Below are 21,088 nucleotides of genomic sequence, written 5' to 3'. Positions count from 1 at the left end.
GAAAAAGGAGCTAGATAAAACAATGTGAGTATATTAAATTTGTGTAGTCTTGTTAGTTTAAAAAAGAGATCCATTAATGAAATATAAGACTTACATTTTTTGTGAAACTTATATAAATTTCATCTAATAAAAAAGTGTACAAAACGAAAATAATAAAGACTATTATTTCTCAATAACATTTAATGTTCCTGTATAGCCTCTTATGATTCCCTTGGGCGCTAATACTATGTCCTAGTCGTCGTATCACTTTAAAACCTATATACTCTCAGAATGATAGAATACTAAAGCATAACCGAGAAAAAACATGTATATTGTGTTTGACTAGAAGAAGGACATTAGGTTTGATGCTTTATTGATTGCGGCTTGTCTTAGGTTTTCTTTCTGTGTTTAATTTGAATATTGCTATGCGTCTTTGATTTATGTACCATGTTTTTCTTTCAGGGAAGAGGTTAAAATAATTATAAAATAAAAAATAGCTGTCCCCTGTGGAGCAGAGGCGGCATCCATTCAACAAAACAGCCCTATTAACTTGGGAGAAAGAAAGGTATTGCTGCTTGATTTGTGATTCTAATTTCCTTGATTCTATGGGTCAGGTTAAACAGCAACAACAAGTTCTTTTTAGGGATTAGGTGATTAAATAAGAGGGGGGTACAATGCTTCTTCTATCTACCCCAACATTATTTGCTTCCATTTAATGAATTGATATATGAAAACAATCATGACACAAAATAAGCTTCCAACCGTATTAAGGCGGAAAAAGAAAAAAAATTAAAATAATAAAAGCATCAATTTCTAACTGAAATTACATAAACAGACTTAATAAAATATAATATAACCATACAAATAGGCAGATATATTATCTCAGAAGCATGAGGTGGTGACTAGTGCTTGGGGCATGAGAACACTTAACTTTTGGTGACTAGTATACATACATGTAATTAGGTGATTGCTGCCCAAGTGCCCAACTAAAGGAACAACAATGTTAATTGAAAATAGTCCAAGCTGAAATTCAACGTTTTTTTTTTTTTTTTAAAAAAAGTTAAGCTGCAAAGGATAGAAACATCTTATTGGTAGTTTTGTTGGCTTCATACAAGGCAGTTTTTGAACTAGCCAGCTAGCTTTGTTTATTAATCTAAAGTAAATTTGTATCAAGTTGTTGCTGCTTGATCGTGTGGATTAATTCCCTCTGTTGTTACCATGAAGATAGCTGATATTAGTACCAATATTCTCGTTCTTGGGGTTCTGTGGATATGTTCCCACGTTTTTTTCATGGGTTGGCATGCAGAGGACATGGATATAAATGTTTGGCAGGAGTGCTTAAGGGAGATTCAAAATAAATTTAAAAATGAGATTTTTTATTTATTTATAAAATAATTTATTAAAATTATTATTATTTTATTTAAAATTAATTTTTTGGGTTTTTTATGATACAAAATTATTGATTAAATTGTTGTAATTAATTTTATTTAACATTTTTTTTGGTGAAAAATGGTATCAATAAAAAAATTAACAGTTACTTATAATATTTTAATTAAAATTTATTTTTAAATATAATTTTATAATAAATTTTTTTGAGATATATTAGACCTTTTTTTTGGGGTCTAAAGCCCCTGTTTAGACTGTTTGGGCCTTAAGCTGGCCCTATACAATATATATCTGAATTCTATGGATATTTATAAAAATATCTACAAATGGATAAGATAATTATATGTCTATTAAGGATGGATCGAGGGTGAGTATTTACTCATAAAAATTGAATGGGGATGGTGCGGGTATGAAATATTATAGTACCCAACCTGTCCATCCGGTACTTATTAGTTTATTTAAGATATATATATATATATATATGAGAATTGCTAGGAAACCTAAGCTTTTATTGATGCACAAATAAATATCATGCCTTTAAGTGAGTTATGGATCAATACATTTAAAAAATATTGTAGATTAAATTAGGTTTAATCTTAAATTACCACTATTTTCGTAGTACTACACAAAGTATCATATGGATTTACCTATAATATAATTTTTTATGCCTCAAATTTTAAAAAAAATCATATTTTATTTGATGTTTTTTTCTTTATTTTCTTATTAGTGAGTGAGCGTGTAGTTAAAAATTGATCTTAATCAATTAATCATCATAATTTTTGGTTTTTTAACCGTCAATAAACTACGTATATAAAATTTAGGTTATATTTAAATATTTTTAATATTATGTTTGGATGTGAATTTTTAATTTAATCGTAATATTTTTTTTGTTGATATGCTAATTTTTTATAAAAATAAAAGTGCAAGTTACGAGTGCAGATATAAATATATAGATACCTAATAAATATGAAAATAAAATTAAAGTTACAATCCACACAAATAAATATAAATATAAGGCTGAATACGGATATAGAAATAATACTACATTACTCTATCTAGACTCTTCCCATTGTCTTCCATGGACGTGTGTGAAAACGCTGGTAATGCAATACAGCTATACAATATATTTACTGTTTTTTCTTTGAGTTTTCGTGTCACGACAATTTTATAAGCTTTGGGCGCTAAACAGAATATGAAAAAATCCGGAACACGCATTTATTATTATTCAACAAAAGGTGGCAGAGAGGGGGGCAATAATACAGATGCCAAAACAAGATAACATCCTTTTTTTTTCTCTCTCTTTTTTCTTGTTTGTGACCAAATCTGCAATTGTTTTGCTTTTTCATAAAAAGGAAGGGCTGTCGTACGTGCCTAGATGGCAAAGTTTGCGCCTTAGCCTGCCAAATATGAAGCAAGGAAGGATAACCACCACATAAAAAGGACAAAGAAAAATTCCTAAGGTGGTCTAATTACACCGCATCTTTGTCTTCAAAATTCAAATAATGTCAAATATCAGATTTTCCTTTTTCATCCTTCCAATTTAGGGTCAAGTTCTTTTGAAATTAGTCAACCACAAAATGTATGGATCAAGTATTATATATATATATATATAAATTAATCAATCACAAAATGTATGGATCAAGGAGAACAAGCTTATTTCAATTTTATTAGAGATTTCAACTTCAATATTTTTTCATTAATGAATATTAATTGTTAACTCTTTTTTTTTAGTGCAATGGATTCAACTCATGTCTTCTTTATTCTTGTATCTCTTCCATCATCAAAACAATCTTATAATTCCATGTACTCAAGGCCTTTGAAGAATTTTCTTAAATGTGACGAGCAAAAGCAAAGTATTAGACATCAATATCATAGTAACATAGCTTTAAAAAAAATCATGATAAAATTATAATATTTTTAAATTTGGACATAATATTTGCAAATATACTTTGTAATGCACAAGTTTTCTGTTATTAAAAAAAAGGTAATATTCTTTAGAAAAAGAGAGGTAATATTCGAAGTTCACATTATTCATTTTCACCTTAAATTAATAAGACCAAAACATATACTTTTTTTTGTGTGAATACAATCATATACTGCAGTTCTTATGCGCATATATATATATATATATATATATATATATATATATATATATATATATATATATATATATATTCTTAAGAATAATTTCAATTCTTTTTTATAATATTTATCTATAAATGTGTTGTTATTTGTGCTATTATATAATTTTTTATAGTTTTAATTATTTTCTTATTTATTAGATAAAGAAAATATAAAATATTTTTTTATATGTTTAAAGTATTAAAAATATTTACTTTTTTATTTATTGAATACTTATTATTTTATAAGAAATAAAATAAATAAATATTTTTCTTGGACCTTAAATCGTGGATTCAAATATATTAGTTGCAAATCCAATTGCATGTCTATCTAGTGTGGATGACAAAAGTAAAGTGTTATTTTTATAAAAAATTTAAGTCTTACATTAACTAAAAATAAAATCAAATTAGAATATATAAATGAGGGACAATCCTCACTCCTGGAATTAGCGCTTTTTAAATTGAGTTAGGCCTAAACTCACGATATAAGATCTAAAAGACATAACATAATACATACACACAAATAGAAATTTTTTAACTAAATAAAAAAAACTAGCATATAATAAAATATTTAAATTAATGATAAATTTATTTTTTTAAACCAATCTTTTATATTTTTTAAGTGTTTTTTTAAACCAGCAAAATGAAAATATATTTATGAGTGTAAGGCACAAAGGATACCCAAAACTATATATAAGTATATCAATTATGTAAAAATGATTACTTCACTGTTTAAATCAATAAAAGGTAATTTTTCAATCACTAACCTAAGAAAAAATGTGAAAGAAGTATCTTAATATATTGATAAGGTGTCCAACTCGACAAAGAAATATACGTGCTTTGTATAGAAACAGTAGTGCTGAGGTCTTATTAATTTCTAGATGAATGTGTATGCAGCAATTGATTTCATGTCAGCAGAATCGCCTCCCTAATCAGAATCACAGAAGGGCCTTAGGAGAAGATATGTTGAGTGACGGAGAAGGCGTTTTGCTGCCTGCATATGAACGATTGTTGGAGCATAAATTGAGATAACTTGGAAACACAATAAGCAACATCAGGCCGAGTTAGAGCTAGATATTGAAGGGACCCAACAATTTGGCGATACTCATGCTCATAACAAGAGGGTGTGGAAACTGGTTTTGCATCATGCATGTTGTGTTTGTGCAGTAGATCACGAATTCAATGCCAAGAAAGTGACTTGGTGACCCGAGATCTTTAAGAGAGAACTTGTTTGCAAGCTAGACCTTGAAAGAATTGATGAGTTTGGGATCGTTACCTGTGAATGTATGGGAGAAGTGGGACCCGAAATGGTGGAGAAGTTGAAATTGGATCAGATATGGGTGGAGAAGGGTAAGTGTAGATAATGGTGAGGGGTTGAATAGTTTGACATATATCAGTGGGATTTGACACTTTTGAATTATCATGAGAAGGTAGATAAGTCGGTTGAAGGAGCATTTATCGTTGATGTCCAACTCTGAGATGCTATTCTCACTAACATATTTTGGAGGTTTAACCTTTCAAATTGGGAGCAGAGCCCATTTCTTCCGACAATAAATGAATAAGCTTTTTGGAGCACTTTATCGAAAGCAATTTCTACATATAAATAAGTAATTACTTCATCTTATTTATCACAAACCTTAAGAACCATATTTCCACATACAAGCTGTAATTACATAAATATTTTAACCTTATAAGCAATAGATGTCAAAAGAATCCATAATAGAATATAAAGCATAGAATTGCTTAATCAAAAGGTACTCATAATATTAAATCAAAGAAAGATTCTCCGTGATTTATATTTACTCTTATATACAACATTACATTGGAAGAGACAGCATTAGCCCACTAGGCTCCTCATGGAATTAAAACAGTTTAAAACTTCCAATTAACCAAACAATTCTGTTCTTGAAAAAGAGAAGGATCACAATCAATCTTGCCCAAAAGCCATTAGTCTGATTGCCAAAATAACTTTACATGAGAATTGTTGAGAGAAAAGAACTTCTTTAAGACTTTTACAATCACCACCATACCGGGCCTATTCTTTGTTTGAAGAAGAGCCTTGTTGGTCTTGACAACTGTTAAGGCTGTAGTAGCGCATCTGAATTCAACCATCTCCCTTGAAGAAGAGGAAGAAAACTTTACTGCTGAAGACAGGTCCTCATTGAAAGCCTCCCACAACAAGTCCATTGGAGCCGCTTCATCGGTTAATCTTGTTATTTTCTTTCGATCTTCGACACATGAAAAGCTCTTCTTGTGGCCCTTAGAGACCACTTTTGCTTCAAAGTAATCCTTTTCATCTGCTTTGCTTCCTTCTCTAGGGACTTGATTTGGATTAGAAGGGTCTTTTGGTGATATATTCCACAGAGGAGGCGAATCAATGCTATATGCACAAGTGCCACCATTTTTGGGGAAGCTGAAGTCCTCTGTATCCATTGGCTTTGGCTGGCAAATCAGAACTGTTTTCAGATATTAGAGAGATGAGAATGATGTGTGACTTTTGGGTGAGGTTTGTGGGGTGGACTTGGAGCAGGTTTTTGTTTTGGGGAGAGTTTTAGTTCAACTGCTGCACAAAGGTACACTTATTTTTTCACTACATATTAAGAATGGGGTTCATTCATCTGTTATGAAAGGCTAAACCAATTCACCCATTTTATTCAAGATTCATCTACTATAAAAACAATTATTGGCTGTTGAAACACTAAAAAAGAAAGGTAAAAGTTTTAAAAAAATTGATAACCAGGAATTTGGTTTCACTAAGTATTTGAGATCATACTTGTTCCGACCAACATCGAATAGGAATCAAGGCTAATTAACGAACTTCCCATAATTTACTGAGACATTTTTTAAAGGAGAAAATCATAAAGATCTACAAGAGTCCAAACAAACAATACCTTAAATGCAATATACATAATAACACTGCAGCAGACATAAGCAGAATAATGCTATATCTGCCTTTAATATGTGATATTTGATGTAATAATGCTAGCAGCCTAAACCTTTCGAGATTGATAACAGCAAGTGATTTCTATGCTAGTTATTTTTCAAACAGTGGTGTTGACAAAATGAATCATGAAGGGGTGTTGCATAATTAAGTCCAAGACATTTATTATTCAATCTCTATAGAACTGTGTTATGTTATCTCAACTCTCAAGTGTAGTTGGGGCAGGGCTCCACACGCCCAATGGGTCCTCAGATACACGGTTCAATTTGATCTGGTGCGTACCAAACAAGCCATATTGAATGCATGAATATCAGTATTGACAACAAACATAGTTAAATTGAGAAACTTTATTTAGCCTATGCTTGGGTGGAGAGTTAAAAAAACACATTTTTTTACATAACTAGAAAATACAGAGAAAATGAAAGAAACAAAGTTTTAAAAAAAATATTTTCAATTTTTTTTCTTTATTTTTAACTTAACTTTTTTCTTTTCTCCTTTTCCACGTTTTACTCCCTCTTATCTAAAATAAGGGAGTGTTTGGTTTGATTGTTTTCTATTTTCATTTTCACTGAAAACAAAAAATGGTGATGAAAATGTGATTGTTTGGATTTCTGAAAACATTTTTAGTAAAGATGAAAACAGGAAACAACCAGAAAATAAAAAATAATAAATTCTTGTTTCCAGTGTTTTTCAGTTGAGAACAGAAACCTCATCGGGTAAAATGAAATTACGGTGACAAAAAATGTAATTTTAAACAAATCTAAAAATACAAAAAAACAAGAAATCAATATATCATAAATTTTCAGTATTTTTATTTCATGAAAACAGAAAACAAGAAGTCAAACTAAACATGTTTTCAGAATTCTAATTTTTTAAAAATGAAAACAATTTTCAAAAAATAAAAACAAAAATTGAAAATACAAACCAAATACATCCAAATCAATTTGTTAAGTACAAATTATTCTAAGAGTTTTGGCTTTTTTTTCTATTCTCAAAATTTGTTGCCATAAAACAGTATAATTATTGGAATTTGGCTCCTCCCAATAACTCAAGGCAGCAAATCACACTTTACGCACAACCAAATTTGTGGCCATAAAACAGTGTAATTATTAGAATAATTATTAGAATAAATCATGTTGGTGACTAATCCTCGGACGCATACAGGTAGACATTTCCTTCCAACATTTATTCTATATTAAAGATCAATTAGAATTTAAATTCTAGACTACTTAATTAAGTAACATAAACTTGTGCCAAATGTGATTAGTACTCAACGCACCTTTATACAACAACAAAAACTTGGGCCAACGGCGTTAGAGTGTAAAGACTGGGCCTCCTTTCAAATTAAGTCATCTTCATGCAGGTCTGATTTTTCAAGAGACTGACCTTTCTCTTTGATGAATTGAGATCAAATTATTTAATATAATATTATTAAATAGTGTAAAAGTTAATATAATTTATATTGATCTAAATTAATTTCTCTTTTATATAAAATATTAGATTGAATTTAAAATTATATATTTAAAATATCCGATTCTCTTCCACTTAAATCAACATACGGTGACTTTATCTCTATGTATTTTTGAACAATAATATGTGCATCATCTTAGAAGTCATGTCAGGTGATTGTCAAGCCTTATTCCTGCACTTGTTAGGAAACAATCTCACTGGTTCTATATATCGATTGGCAACTTGAAGACGGGAAATCATGAGAAAAATTTACGTGTAGGTTCTTATGTACTTCTTTTATTGTTTTTGAAAAGCAAAATTGGAACACAACATAAGTGTCCAAGATTGTCGTCCAGAATGTACAAGAAAAGACAGAGCCAAAAATATGGCTAACCATCCCAAGGCAAGCACGATAGGAAATATAAGACATGTATGTACTGCAAAATGCTTCCTTTCCACCGAAGCTTCCCTTAATATGTCATATATCCCGTACAAGGAGCCACACCCCAGATAAAGCTCCTAGTGAAGACTCAAAACTCTCCATATTACACAATTCAGCACAGTTACTAATTGCCTTAATAAAATTGAAATTTACGTGTGGGTTCTTTATTGGTAAAGTACACGTAATTTGATCATGCTATAAAAAGAAACTTAATTTGGATATATACTAGAGTCTAGAGATGTCTAGGTAGCCATTATTATTATTATTATTAGAGATAAAAAAGTAATGACATTTTAAAATTTGGTGTTCATGAATCATGCTGAAATTGAACATGTCATGGTAAAGTTAAATATGATCATGCTAAAGTTAGCATGGTCATCCAGAATTGTATGTCCACACAAATTAATACGGTTTATTGTCATACATATTTGCTATGTCTGTGTAACTCATGCGGATGGCAATGGGAGCATCTAGTGTGGTTGTACATCTTATTGCGCTTCTTATCTGATGTGAGTTGGGTTTAGACTCTGCATCCTGCTTATGGTCCCGTTAACCATAGTACCAGATCTGTTTTTTTGAAAGGAATTCCTTTCATTACCATAGATTTATGTTAGTGTTATCTGTTCATAACTATGTATAACTAAAATCAATACAGGTGTTATGGTGGATCTTTGTGTTGAACTATATGTTTCTCAATTTTAATAAAATTCGTATTTTTCCTTTTATTGGGTTTGTTTTATTGTTTTTGAATTATATGTTGTGAGTCTACTACTCTCAATATATTCTTGGTTAGTTAATTGATTAACTATAATATTACAGTTGTTTGATGAAATTATACGACAGTGAAAGTTAAGGGCTGAAGAGGATATTATTACATTTTCTTTCAATCAATTATTAAGAAGTGTGATAGTTCTTTGTGTGTTTCCCGATTGTTGCTTTCGATAATCATCAACCTAGAAATATGGGATAAATAATATCAACAATGCATAATAATTGAATACTAATGCATTGGAAACATCTAATTGACATTAAATAAAAGTTTAAACAATCTTAGTAACATGGTTAAATCCAAATGCCTTGGACTTTCCATACTTAAAATATAATCTTTTTTGTTACCTATAATTTACTCTTAGAATATGTTCATATTTTTTCATTTATTTCTTTATTCCTTTCTTTATATCTTTTTTATGACCCATATTTAATCATACTCTTTTCATTTTTTTTTTTAATTTAGACTTAAGATTTAACTCAATCATGTAGAATTTTACTTATAATGTGATTATTGCTCAAGTTTTATAAACTTTATTTTATTATCTTTGTTTAATACATACCTGCAGTTGATATTGGATTAAACACCACCCTTAAGATTGGCCCTGAAAAGGTTGCAATTAAGGTGAGTTAGAAAATCCACCTTAGGACTACCAACCTGAAGTGTGGCAATGCATGTGAGACAACATTGGATTAATATAGGATTAATATCATCTTAAGATTTGGACTTACTCTTAGTTACGTGGGTTGTCTAATCTTGTTGAAAAAGTGTGTAAATCTCTACATTCTATCATTCATGATGATATGCTTTTGTGGGGATATCATGTTGATCACCTTTAGATGATAAAATCATTGATTATGCTTTCTTGCAATTGACCAGTGGGGTTCAAGGTAATCTTTAGTGCTTGGACCTTATCAAGCATAATATTAACATGATGGTTTGGTTTGAAGTGTGTTATTAAAGACAAACTCAAGTACAAATAAGTAAAGTATTCCTGGATGTAAAAACTTACAACTCTATGTGAGATGAAGCATTTACTAGGTAGTTCTTATAAAAACAAAAAAACATTTTGAAGAGACAAGGCTTTTGGGTGTTAATGGTAAGTTCCTACAACACTCTCAAACCACACTGTGCTAGATCGACTGGAAGTTTATTTCAAGTTATGTAATTTTATCTTTGGGAATAACATTCATATTTCTAAGTGTTTTAAAAATTTGTGTTTGATCAATTGTTAAGATTAAAACAGAGTTGTCAAGGAGACACATCACTCGGGTGTGCAAGGTATGCATGCTAGGCTATCCCACGATAACCAGTGTGGTTGATACATCAAGCGATGATGAATATAAGAAAAAAATGTTGAAATATATTATTTGATACATTATTATTTACTATTGGTATTTATTACAAAATACAAAATTTTTCAAGTCTCACCTCCTAATTAATAAACTATTTCATGATTGTGTAGTTTTCAATCAATGCTAATCAATGAAGAATGACGTCGAAAGGAGTGTGTTAAACCAATAACTTAGCACTCATCGATGATGAAACATTACTTTGTCCTTCTTGTTCTAAAGAGTTGTATGAAATGTTGGATTTGTGTGATATTCTTGGAACGTGATCTTGACAGTGGAATGCATCCTATGGAAATCATTGTAGAAAGATAGTCTCTTATTTGTGTGATATTCCTGGTATGCGATCTTGAAAGTGGAATGCATCCAATGGAGATTTTCTGATGGTAGAAAAAGTGGAAAATGACAAGATTTGTTACACAACGCATTACGAGGCCTACAATTAGAAAGTTGTGTTTTGTAATGTTACATTATGTTATTGTTGTAACGAATAATCAATTTGAAAGTTTGATGCTTAGACTTACTGTATATGATATTTTGAAAATCATCAGCAACTTTTTTATTAAGAACACTTTTTTCAAATAAATTTAATAAACCGGCCAAAACTCAACTTTTAAGATATCTAACATTAAAAAAAATAATTAAATTAACTACTGGCTAATAATCCCTGTAAGACGAATGTCCATCTTTATCACGTATCCTACATTGTTCAGTTGCAACACAAATTACTTGTCACTTTAGCCGATAAATACTACTATAGTATACTGGATAATTTTTCTATTTATGCAAATCAGTCCAGAAAAAAAAAAAAAAAAAAAAACTTGTGAACGAGTTAACAATTCCCATGGGATAAACTTATTAGCAAATTAAAATCTTAAATACAATATTTTTATTATATAGACAAAATAATAGAGTATACCAAAAGTATAGTGATAGTATAGTCATGTATATGAATACTTGTATGAATACCTTGTACAATGTAGGTATAGTAGTATATGCTGAGCTGTCATGCTGTTAGGCTTAGCTGTGGCAGTTACATTGCAGTTAGGAATCAAGGCTATATATAAGAGCCTTCCATCACAAGATTGAAAAGCTTGTATAATTCATTCTATGAAATGAAAGTAAAGGAAAACAGAATTTCAACATGGTATCACTGAGTCTCTAAGATTCAGTTACAAGTTTGTTACGTTTTCGGGCCAGAAACTCTTCGTCTTCCATGGAAGAACCTCCATTAATGGCGGACGATGAGCACCAGAATGTGAATTCGCTTGCTGATCTACCAGCTACAACGAAAGCATCCACCAAATCTGGGCTCACACATTCTCTCACAATCAAGCTTGATGAGAAGAATTTTCTCCTGTGGAGTCAACAGGTAAATGGAGTAATCACTGCGCATAATCTTCATCGATTTGTTGTAAATCCGCAGATTCCGTTGCAATTTGCGTCGATTGAAGATTGCGCACTTGGAATCAACTCCGATGAGTATCAACAATGGCTAATCAAAGATCAGACACTCTTCACTTGGTTGCTATCCACCCTCTCCGATGGTGTACTTCCTCGTGTGCTGAGTTGTAGACACGCACATGAAGTCTGGGACAAGATCCACAAATACTTCAACTCTGTACTTAAATCTCGTGCTCGTCAATTGAGATCTGAACTCAAGAACACGAAGAAACTCTCAAGATCCGTCAATGAATACCTTCTGCGCATCAAATCGATTGTGAACTCACTCGTTGCGGTTGGTGACATGGTTTCTGAACAAGAACAAGTTGATTCAATCCTTGAGGGACTACCAGAAGAGTTCAATTCGTTTGTCATGATGGTGTATAGTCGATTTGACACACCAACTGTCGAAGATGTTGAAGCATTGCTCCTTCTTCAAGAAGCACAGTTTGAAAAGTTCAAGCAAGAACTTACGAGTCCAAGTGTGTCAGCAAATGTGGCACATACTGAAACCAATGCCAGTGATTCAAATTCTGAGCATGAGAGTCAAGAACTGGGAACAGAGCACTACAATGTCAATACCAATCGTGGAAGAGGTCGTGGTAAAGGTCGTGGCCGAGGTCGTGGAAAAGGTCAAGCTCAAAATCAAGGCAAAGTCAAGTGCCAGATCTGTGCTAAACCAAATCATGATGCCATTAACTGCTGGTACAGGTATGATCCTCAAGCCATGAATCAAAACTCACGCGGTGGTTACCAAGTAGGACCCTCCAATAGGCCTCAGAACTTCAACCCTTACATGAGGCCTACTGCACACTTGGCCATGCCTCAGCCCTATGCCATGCCTAATATGGATCAGTTCTCCAATGGAGCTTGGTACCCTGATTCTGGTGCCTCACATCACCTCACCTATAATCCCAACAACCTGTCCTACAGCTCTCCCTACACTGGTCAGGACCAAGTTGTGATGGGAAATGGTCAAGGTGTGTCAATTCACTCTCTAGGTCAATCTCAATTTCATTCACCTAATGAACCTAATGTGAAGCTCACTCTTAAAGATTTACTCCATGTGCCTAATATCTCTAAAAATTCTGTTATCCGTTAGCAAATTTGCCCAAGATAACAATGTCATATTTGAGTTTCATCCTTATCATTGTTTTGTCAAATATCAGGATTCTAAACAAGTTCTCCTTGAAGGCACTGTTGGAGCTGATGGCCTTTATCAGTTCAAGCCTTTCAAGTTTCTCACCAACAGTGGTGCTGCCTCAAACTCAGATTCAAGCTCAATGTCTAGTTCCAGTCAATTTTCTGTTTTCAATAATCCTGTCAGTTGTAATAACACTGTTTCTGTTATGCAAAATGGCAATGTATTTCAAATGTGGCACCTTCGGCTGGACCATGCCCACACCAGTGCTGTTAAGAACATTCTAAATCTGTGTAATATACCTTTTTCTAATAAAACTGCAACTCTTCCTTGCACTTTCTGTTGTATGGGCAAATCTCATAGACTGCACTCTCCTTTATCCAATACTGTTTACACTAAACCGTTTGAAGTCATTCACTGTGACTTATGGGGGCCAGCTCCCTTTGTATCCTACTATGGCTACAGTTACTATATCACCTTTGTGGATACTTATACCAAGTTTACTTGGATATACTTCCTAAAAGCCAAAAGTGATGCACTTAAAGCCTTTACTCAATTTAAAGCACTTATCCAAAACCAATTTCAAGCATCTATTAAGGCCATACAATCTGATTGGGGAGGTGAATTCAGAGCCTTCACAGCCCTGCTCAATGAGTTAGGAATCCAACACAGACTTACCTGTCCACATACCTCTCATCAAAATGGGACTGTTGAAAGGAAGCACAGACACATTGTTGAAATGGGACTTACACTACTCTCACATGCAGCTTTACCTCTAAAATTCTGGGATCACAGTTTCACTCAAGCTGTATATCTCATTAACAGGTTACCCTCCAGTGCTATCCCACTGTTTCAGTCACCTTACCATGCATTGCATCAATCTCAACCTGATTATTCTCAGATCAAAGTGTTTGGTTGTCTCTGTTTTCCTCACTTGAGACCCTATAACAACCACAAACTTCAATATAGGTCCAGTCCATGTGTCTATCTAGGAGTATCACCTCAACATAAAGGTCACAAGTGCCTTGATGCAACTGGTCGAATTTACATCTCCAAGGATGTGATATTTCATGAGTCTAAATTTCCCTACTTGTCTCTATTTGCTTCATCATCCAGTAATTCACACATGTCTCACACTTACCCTGCACAAATTCTGTTTCCCTCAGTAAACACAAACACAAATCTGCACCCTGAGACATCATCAGCTCCTGACACTGATCCACCTGATCCAGTCTCACCATTACCAGGATCAGTGTCACCATCATCTTCCACACCTCTAACTATATCTCAAATCAACTCCCTCATATCTCAACCAATATCTACTACTTCACCAAGTGTCCCTACACCTCCTGCAGATCCTGTGCCAGCAATCAGACCTGCTTCTCAAAACATATCTCACCACAATGCTCACCCCATGATCACTAGGGCCAAAACTGGTAATCTCAAGCCTAAAGTATTTGTGGTTGCTCTTGAACCCAAATCTGTCAAAAGTGCTCTCAATGATCCTGCCTGGCTGCAAGCTATGCAGGCAGAATATAAAGCTCTCATGGACAACCAAACCTGGACACTGGTGCCTCTTCCACAACATAGAAAGGCAATTGGATGTAAATGGATATTTCGGGTAAAAGAAAATCCTGATGGTACTGTTAACAAGTTCAAAGCCCGACTTGTAGCTAAGGGCTTCCTGCAAACTGCTGGCTTTGATTTCACAGAAACTTTCTCCCCTGTCATCAAGCCCATCACCATCAGAATTATTCTAACTCTGGCTGTTACCTTCAAGTGGTCTGTGCAACAGATTGATGTGAATAATGCCTTCCTCAATGGCATACTACAAGAGGAAGTATATATGACCCAACCTGCTGGCTTTGAGGCTTCAGACAAGTCCCTAGTCTGCAAACTTCACAAGTCTTTATATGGCCTAAAACAGGCTCCTCGAGCCTGGTATGACAGATTGACACAAGCCTTACTGCAATTGGGATTTGTCAAGAGCAAATGTGATCCATCCCTGCTTATTCACACTCAAAATGGTGCATGTACTTATGTACTGATTTATGTTGATGACATTCTAATCACAGGCTCAGCACCACACCTCATTAGTGATCTCATTCACAAGCTAAATATGAAGTTTGCATTAAAGCAACTGGGCCAGATTGACTACTTCTTAGGCATTGAGGTTCATCACTTACCCTCAGGAGCTCTTCTACTTAATCAAACTAAGTACATCAGAGACTTGTTATGCAAGGCACATATGGAAGACTCTGCACCAATTGGCTCACCCATGGTAAGCAGCTGCAGACTTAGCAAATACGGCTCAGACACCATGACTGATCCCACTCTCTACAGATCCATTGTTGGAGCTCTCCAATATGCTACATTGACAAGGCCTGACATTGCTTTCAGTGTTAACAAAGTGTGTCAATTCATGGCACATCCTCTGGAGTCTCATTGGAAAGCTGTCAAAAGAATACTTAGGTACCTCAATGGCACCCTCAGTCATGGCCTACTGCTCACTCCATCACCCACCAGTCCTCCATTCTCTTTAAGAGCTTACAGTGATGCAGATTGGGCCACTGATCAAGATGACAGACGTTCAACATCTGGTTCATGTATCTATTTTGGCCCTAATCTCATCTCATGGGGATCAAAGAAACAACAACTAGTAGCTAGATCAAGCACTGAGGCTGAGTATCGCAGCATGGCAAACACCACTGCAGATTTACTCTGGATTCAGTCCCTTCTCCGTGAACTCCAAGTGCCATTTCTTACTCCTACCTTACTGTGTGATAACCTCAGTGCAGTTTCCCTATCTCACAATCCCATCTTACACTCCAAAACCAAGCACATTGAGCTTGATATTCATTTTGTACGAGAAAAAGTGCTCTCCAAACAACTCAATATACTACATGTGCCTGCCCAAGATCAACTGGCTGATCCTCTAACTAAGCCTCTGTCACCTTCTCAGCATACTGCAATTCGTACCAAACTCAAGGTGTTTCCTTTGGCATGAATCTCCTTGAGTTTGTGGGGGGAATAATAGAGTATACCAAAAGTATAGTGATAGTATAGTCATGTATATGAATACTTGTATGAATACCTTGTACAATGTAGGTATAGTAGTATATGCTGAGCTGTCATGCTGTTAGGCTTAGCTGTGGCAGTTACATTGCAGTTAGGAATCAAGGCTATATATAAGAGCCTTCCATCACAAGATTGAAAAGCTTGTATAATTCATTCTATGAAATGAAAGTAAAGGAAAACAGAATTTCAACACAAAAAATTTCAAAAACCAAAATAACATAAATAACATTTTTTAAGTAACCAAATTGAATGATTTACTCTTTCACATTTTTCTACTAACCTTCGACATTTCTGGACAAGTAACTCAGACTACAGAGGTTTTTCCATTGAAAAATGTTCAGTACTGAAACAATACCAAGTTTCCCTCGATTAAGTGCAACCAGATTGAATGCGTATTTACTCTTTTATTAGTCTTTGCCATCGAATTAATATGTTTTGACAATCATATTGGAGCACCAATTTTCTTTATCACTAACCTTTCCTGGTTCCATAACAGAATCAACGTTCATTGAGTTTCACTTTTCAAGATTTAGAATCCAAAAATAAGCTTACATAAATAATGGACATTATTAGACAATAATGAACATCCCAAAAAACAAAATAAAAAAAATCAGGCAGCATTAAAGAAAAATGTAAATGACATATTCGACTAAAAATATCATTTTAAGAAACTATAGCTCAGCTTTTCCTATTCAAAACTCTTCCGTTCTTCGCAAAATCCCGAGTGAATATCAATTGAGTCCTCGATTTCTTCTTGTCAACAATTAATAATCCCACAACCATGATGAGAGGAATCATACCCAGAAAAGGAACGCATTTTCACTGTTAGGAAAATGAGACTAGAAAGTAAGATCTTTGGGGTCCTCAATAATCTGGGTCAGGGTTTGCAAGAATGAAGCCAAATCAGCACCATAGATTACTCGATGATCAGCGGTAACATTGACCTGCAAATTTGCATTTCTTCAGTTATGGTAAACAGAAGTCTGGAACTGGATTTACATTTTTCTAACAATAAATAAGTCATACTCCTAGATACACAAATGTCTGGACTCTCATACCTGCATTTGGTTCTTCATTCCAATGCGACCATCCTTTGTAGCCACAACAGTGGGCTCCGATGCTCCAACAGCCATTATTGCTCCCTACAGAAATATATCCAGAGAAGGATCATATTCGTGTTTCCCATCACTGTTCTAAACTTCTAATTGGAACAACTAGTCAATCTCTTGCCATATTTGAGCACGAGTAAAACACTCACAGTTCCAGGTGGCAGAATAGCATCAAAGCGATCAACACCAAACATTCCCAGATTGGACAGAGTGAAAGTACCTATAAAAAATAAAAAGCAATCAGTGGGGCCTGGAAAATATCAGAATCAGACTCCTTAACTTGGCCCAATTGGATTCAACCATAACAAGGAGATATTTTCTCTGGGTAAATATCATATATCTGTATCCTGCTTCTTCAAGAGATCCACATGACAGGAACAATACAAGCAAATATATCAGGGAGAACTGAACTAGTCAACACTTATAGTCCACACAAGATGGACCAAGGCAACAACAGCACCATGAGTTCCAGTGGTTCCATTAAATTGCAAACAATGTCACAGAATAATAAGAGAAAGAGTGGGCAATAATTCTATATAGTGGTAAAAGGAGCAGTTAGTGGGCAATAATTCTATGTAGTGGTAAAAGGAGCAGTTAGAAATCCAATTTTAATTAAACTGAATTTGAAATTTCAAATGCCAAAAGAACTGATAGAATGTAGAACATCAATTACAGTTGTATAATACTATAATGTCTGATTAGGAGGGGGGGGCGCGGGAACTCCCAAAGTTTATAAATATGTTTCTTGTACTCAAGTAAAGTCAGACCTAAGATTTTAAGATGGTTTAATAACTCTGCGGGTCCCTGGACTTTTACCAATTGTTTTATTGGGTCCTATTTCTTTTTTGTTTTGATTGAGTCCTTGAACTTGCATTTGAACCTAATTAAAAAATAAATACAAGTTCAGGGATCCAATTGAAGAATAAAGAATACTTCAGGGATCTAGTTAAAAATGAAAAATAATTCAGGGATATAATTAAAAAATTACCAACCTTTGCAAGCCAGTATTCTCACCTTTGCAAGCTAGTATTCTCACTTCTAAAGGTTCTAAACTCAGTATTCTTAGGTTCTCTGACTAGTTTAGAACCTGCAGGGGTGAGGATACTGGCCTGCAGAGATTCATATTTTTTTAATAAGGTCCTGAAACTGTGTCATTTTTAAATAGGTCCCTAAATTTTTATTTTTTTTTGTTTCAATAGGGTCCTTGAACTTGAACTCCACTACTTTCATTCATTTTTTAAAGCGCTGAGCTATTCTTTTCTTTTGGACAACGATACCCTGTTAAGATAATTAATATCAAATCAACTATCAATATCCCTAGTGCCTACCTACAATTTTTAAGGATTCAATTTTAAATTGGAAAATTCATTCATTAATATACAACAGAAACCCAATAAAATACAAGTATGTAATTACTATACCAGTGTTGTATTCATGAGGTTGAAGCTGCTTCGCTCTGGCCTTGTCAACCAACTCCTTCCACTTTCTTGACAATGAATAGACATCAATCTACAATATACATCAAATAAATATACCATTTTACAATAAAGAACCATCTTATATTAGAAAAGCAGGAGGTGGGGAGATTAGAAGCTGCTTAAATTAGAGTATTGGTAAACCTTATCAGCACCCTGAAGCACTGGTGTAATCAATCCGCCATCTATAGCCACAGCAACAGCAATATTGATGCTGCTATTATATGTAAAGCTATTACCATCTCTACAACTAGAGTTCATAACAGGGTGTTTAACCAGCGCAAGTGCAGTAGCCTTAGCAAGCAATGCTGTCATTGTGACTCCCTTTGACTTGATCTGAAATTTTATAAAATAGAATCAATCAATAGACATATATTAACAGTTTGGGTATGAATCCGGAAGTCCAAGGTACTCATAGAAATCGTTTGAAAAACTGAAGATATCAAATTATCATAAACTGCCAGCAGCATGTTCAAATAACATGTGATATTAGACACAAAGTTTACTGAAATCTCAAAAGAACCAATGTGATATTCATCTAACAACAATCACAATCATATGACATGATATTGTCTTTGTGATAGGATATTCACATATAGTACTACATACAAACTACAAAGTTTGTGAATTCCTTTTTCACTTCACCAATATTTTCAGGTGAGTGTTAATCTCTAAAGGTACCAATGTGATTGCAACATCAAACAACAACACAGGAAAAAAAAAACAAGCATTGAAAAGAAAACCAACATTATCCATGTGATTTAGTCAACTAGTACGGCAACTAAAAACAAACACCCTCAAAGGAGTCAATGCATTGCACATTCAAAGCTCACCTTCTTGTACAAGGCATCGAGTGCATCCGTGGTGATGGTGTAACCAACTCTGAAAGTGGGAACCGCCAAACTCTCCAGCATGTTCCTACTCACAGCACTCTGCATTGTGGTGAAAGGCACCACGGATCCCAACTCCATCCCGGCAGGTGCTGCACTCTTCCCCGGTGCCGGTGCTGCCGCTGCAACATTACCTGCCGCCGCAAATGCCTCAACATCTTTAGCCACAATCCTCCCCATCGGTCCAGTCCCCACAATCCTCCCCAACTCCACCTGTTGGGAAACAAGTGAAGAGCCCAAACAAGCAGAGAGAATTGAAAAGAATCAGAAAAAGTATAAAATGTCCGTGTGATACAATGAGAAAAATTGTAACTAAGATCTTGTTTGGATAATTTTCTTCGTAAACACTTACGGGAGAAGAAAATAAGAAGGCAAAATAAATTAAACTTGTCGTACAAGTTAAAACCAACTTCTCCTCTCCAACTTTTAAAAAAGTTCTCCTGTTTAAATGCTAAGGTGCATACGTTAATTTTAACTTAATAAAAAAGGTTTGGTTCATTTAACTTTATAAATGTTCATGGAGAGACCTAACTAACTATAAAACTACCTTCAACTCCTTGGCAAGCTTCTTCGCATAAGGTGAAGCAACAGTCCTCTTCCCTCCCTCCGAAGCAGGATGACTGGACGCAATGACCGGAGCTGAAACCGCAGCTGCGACTGGCGCCGCAACCTTTTCCGGTTGAGATTCCACTGGCGGTGCTTGTGCTGGTGCTGGTGCTGGTGCTGGTGCTGGTGCAGGTGCGGAAGAGGAAGAGGAAGAAGAAGAGGCTTTGGACTTGGCTTGAGGAATCTCGTCCTCGGTCTCGGCAAGGAATGCGATGGGGGATCCGACGGCGGCGACGCCGCCTTCCTCGACGACGATGGCGGCGAGGTAGCCGTCGTAGAAGGTCTCGACGTCCATGTCGGCCTTGTCGGACTCGACGACGACGACGCTGTCGCCCTTGGAGAGCTTGTCGCCTTCGGATTTGGTCCAGGAGACGATTTTGCCCTCGGTCATGGTGGAGCTCAGTGCCGGCATGAAAATCTCCCGGATCTTGGCCCGAACGACGAGGCGAGAGGTCGTTTTGCGGTGGGGAATGGTGGCGGCGCGGCGGAGCGCGGAGGAGGAGGAAGGGATGAAGGGAGTGTGGAGAAGCTGAGCCATCATTGATTGAATGTGAATGTGAATGCGTTTGGATTGAAGAGAAACAAAATGAGATTGTGTGTTTGTTAAGTGTTAATTAAGTAGAAAAGGATTTCCTCGAATTCATCGAAAGAAGACGGAGGTTCCAACTCCAACCATCATAGCGCTCAATGTAACTAACGTCTATTCACTGTTCTGGACCATAGTCCATAATGGGTCATCTCTAACATTTTGATTTGGATCCTGTTACTCTCTCACTAATACTATTATTTCCTTCACTAAATTTGTTCTTATAGAAGAAAAAGAGAAATTTGTATCGAAAAAAAGAAAAGAAAAAGAGAAATATGAGAGTATAAATTATAAGAGTTTAATTATCTGTATTAAAAAAGAAATT

The 21,088-nt window shown here is 34.7% G+C and overlaps 2 protein-coding genes across 2 annotated transcripts; both read right to left on the bottom strand.

The window, feature by feature from the left end:
• Nucleotides 1-5,251: 5,251 nt before the first annotated feature.
• LOC114370924 lies at nt 5,252-6,569 on the bottom strand. Its single transcript, XM_028328325.1, has one exon. The coding sequence runs from the start codon at nt 5,916-5,918 to the stop codon at nt 5,433-5,435; it is 486 nt and encodes a 161-aa protein (XP_028184126.1). The 5' UTR covers nt 5,919-6,569; the 3' UTR covers nt 5,252-5,432.
• A 9,975-nt stretch (nt 6,570-16,544) lies between these two features.
• LOC114372144 (dihydrolipoyllysine-residue acetyltransferase component 5 of pyruvate dehydrogenase complex, chloroplastic-like) lies at nt 16,545-20,950 on the bottom strand. Its single transcript, XM_028329569.1, has 7 exons — nt 20,119-20,950; nt 19,515-19,784; nt 18,826-19,017; nt 18,628-18,715; nt 17,356-17,426; nt 17,156-17,239; nt 16,545-17,041 (listed from the first exon to the last, which is right to left on the bottom strand). The coding sequence occupies exons 1-7, from the start codon at nt 20,716-20,718 to the stop codon at nt 16,937-16,939; spliced, it is 1,410 nt and encodes a 469-aa protein (XP_028185370.1). The 5' UTR covers nt 20,719-20,950; the 3' UTR covers nt 16,545-16,936.
• Between the last annotated feature and the right edge of the window lie 138 nt (nt 20,951-21,088).

The sequence above is a fragment of the Glycine soja genome, chromosome 10, assembly GCF_004193775.1.
Source record: "Glycine soja cultivar W05 chromosome 10, ASM419377v2, whole genome shotgun sequence".
NCBI classification, from domain to species: domain Eukaryota; kingdom Viridiplantae; phylum Streptophyta; class Magnoliopsida; order Fabales; family Fabaceae; genus Glycine; species Glycine soja.
Note: the sequence above shows the minus strand (reverse complement) of the source record. Positions and strands in the feature narration are given on the sequence as shown.

Bases quoted from the DNA above. Each gene is read 5' to 3' on its own strand.
- LOC114370924 (XM_028328325.1), bottom strand. From the start codon at position 5,918: ATGGATACAGAGGACTTCAGCTTCCCCAAAAATGGTGGCACTTGTGCA.
- LOC114372144 (XM_028329569.1), bottom strand. From the start codon at position 20,718: ATGATGGCTCAGCTTCTCCACACTCCCTTCATCCCTTCCTCCTCCTCC. The intron at 19,018-19,514 runs GTGAGCTTTGAA...ATAAAATTTCAG, and splicing joins TCGATGCCTTGTACAAGAAG to ATCAAGTCAAAGGGAGTCAC. The intron at 18,716-18,825 runs GTTTACCAATAC...TGTATATTGTAG, and splicing joins TGCTTCAGGGTGCTGATAAG to ATTGATGTCTATTCATTGTC.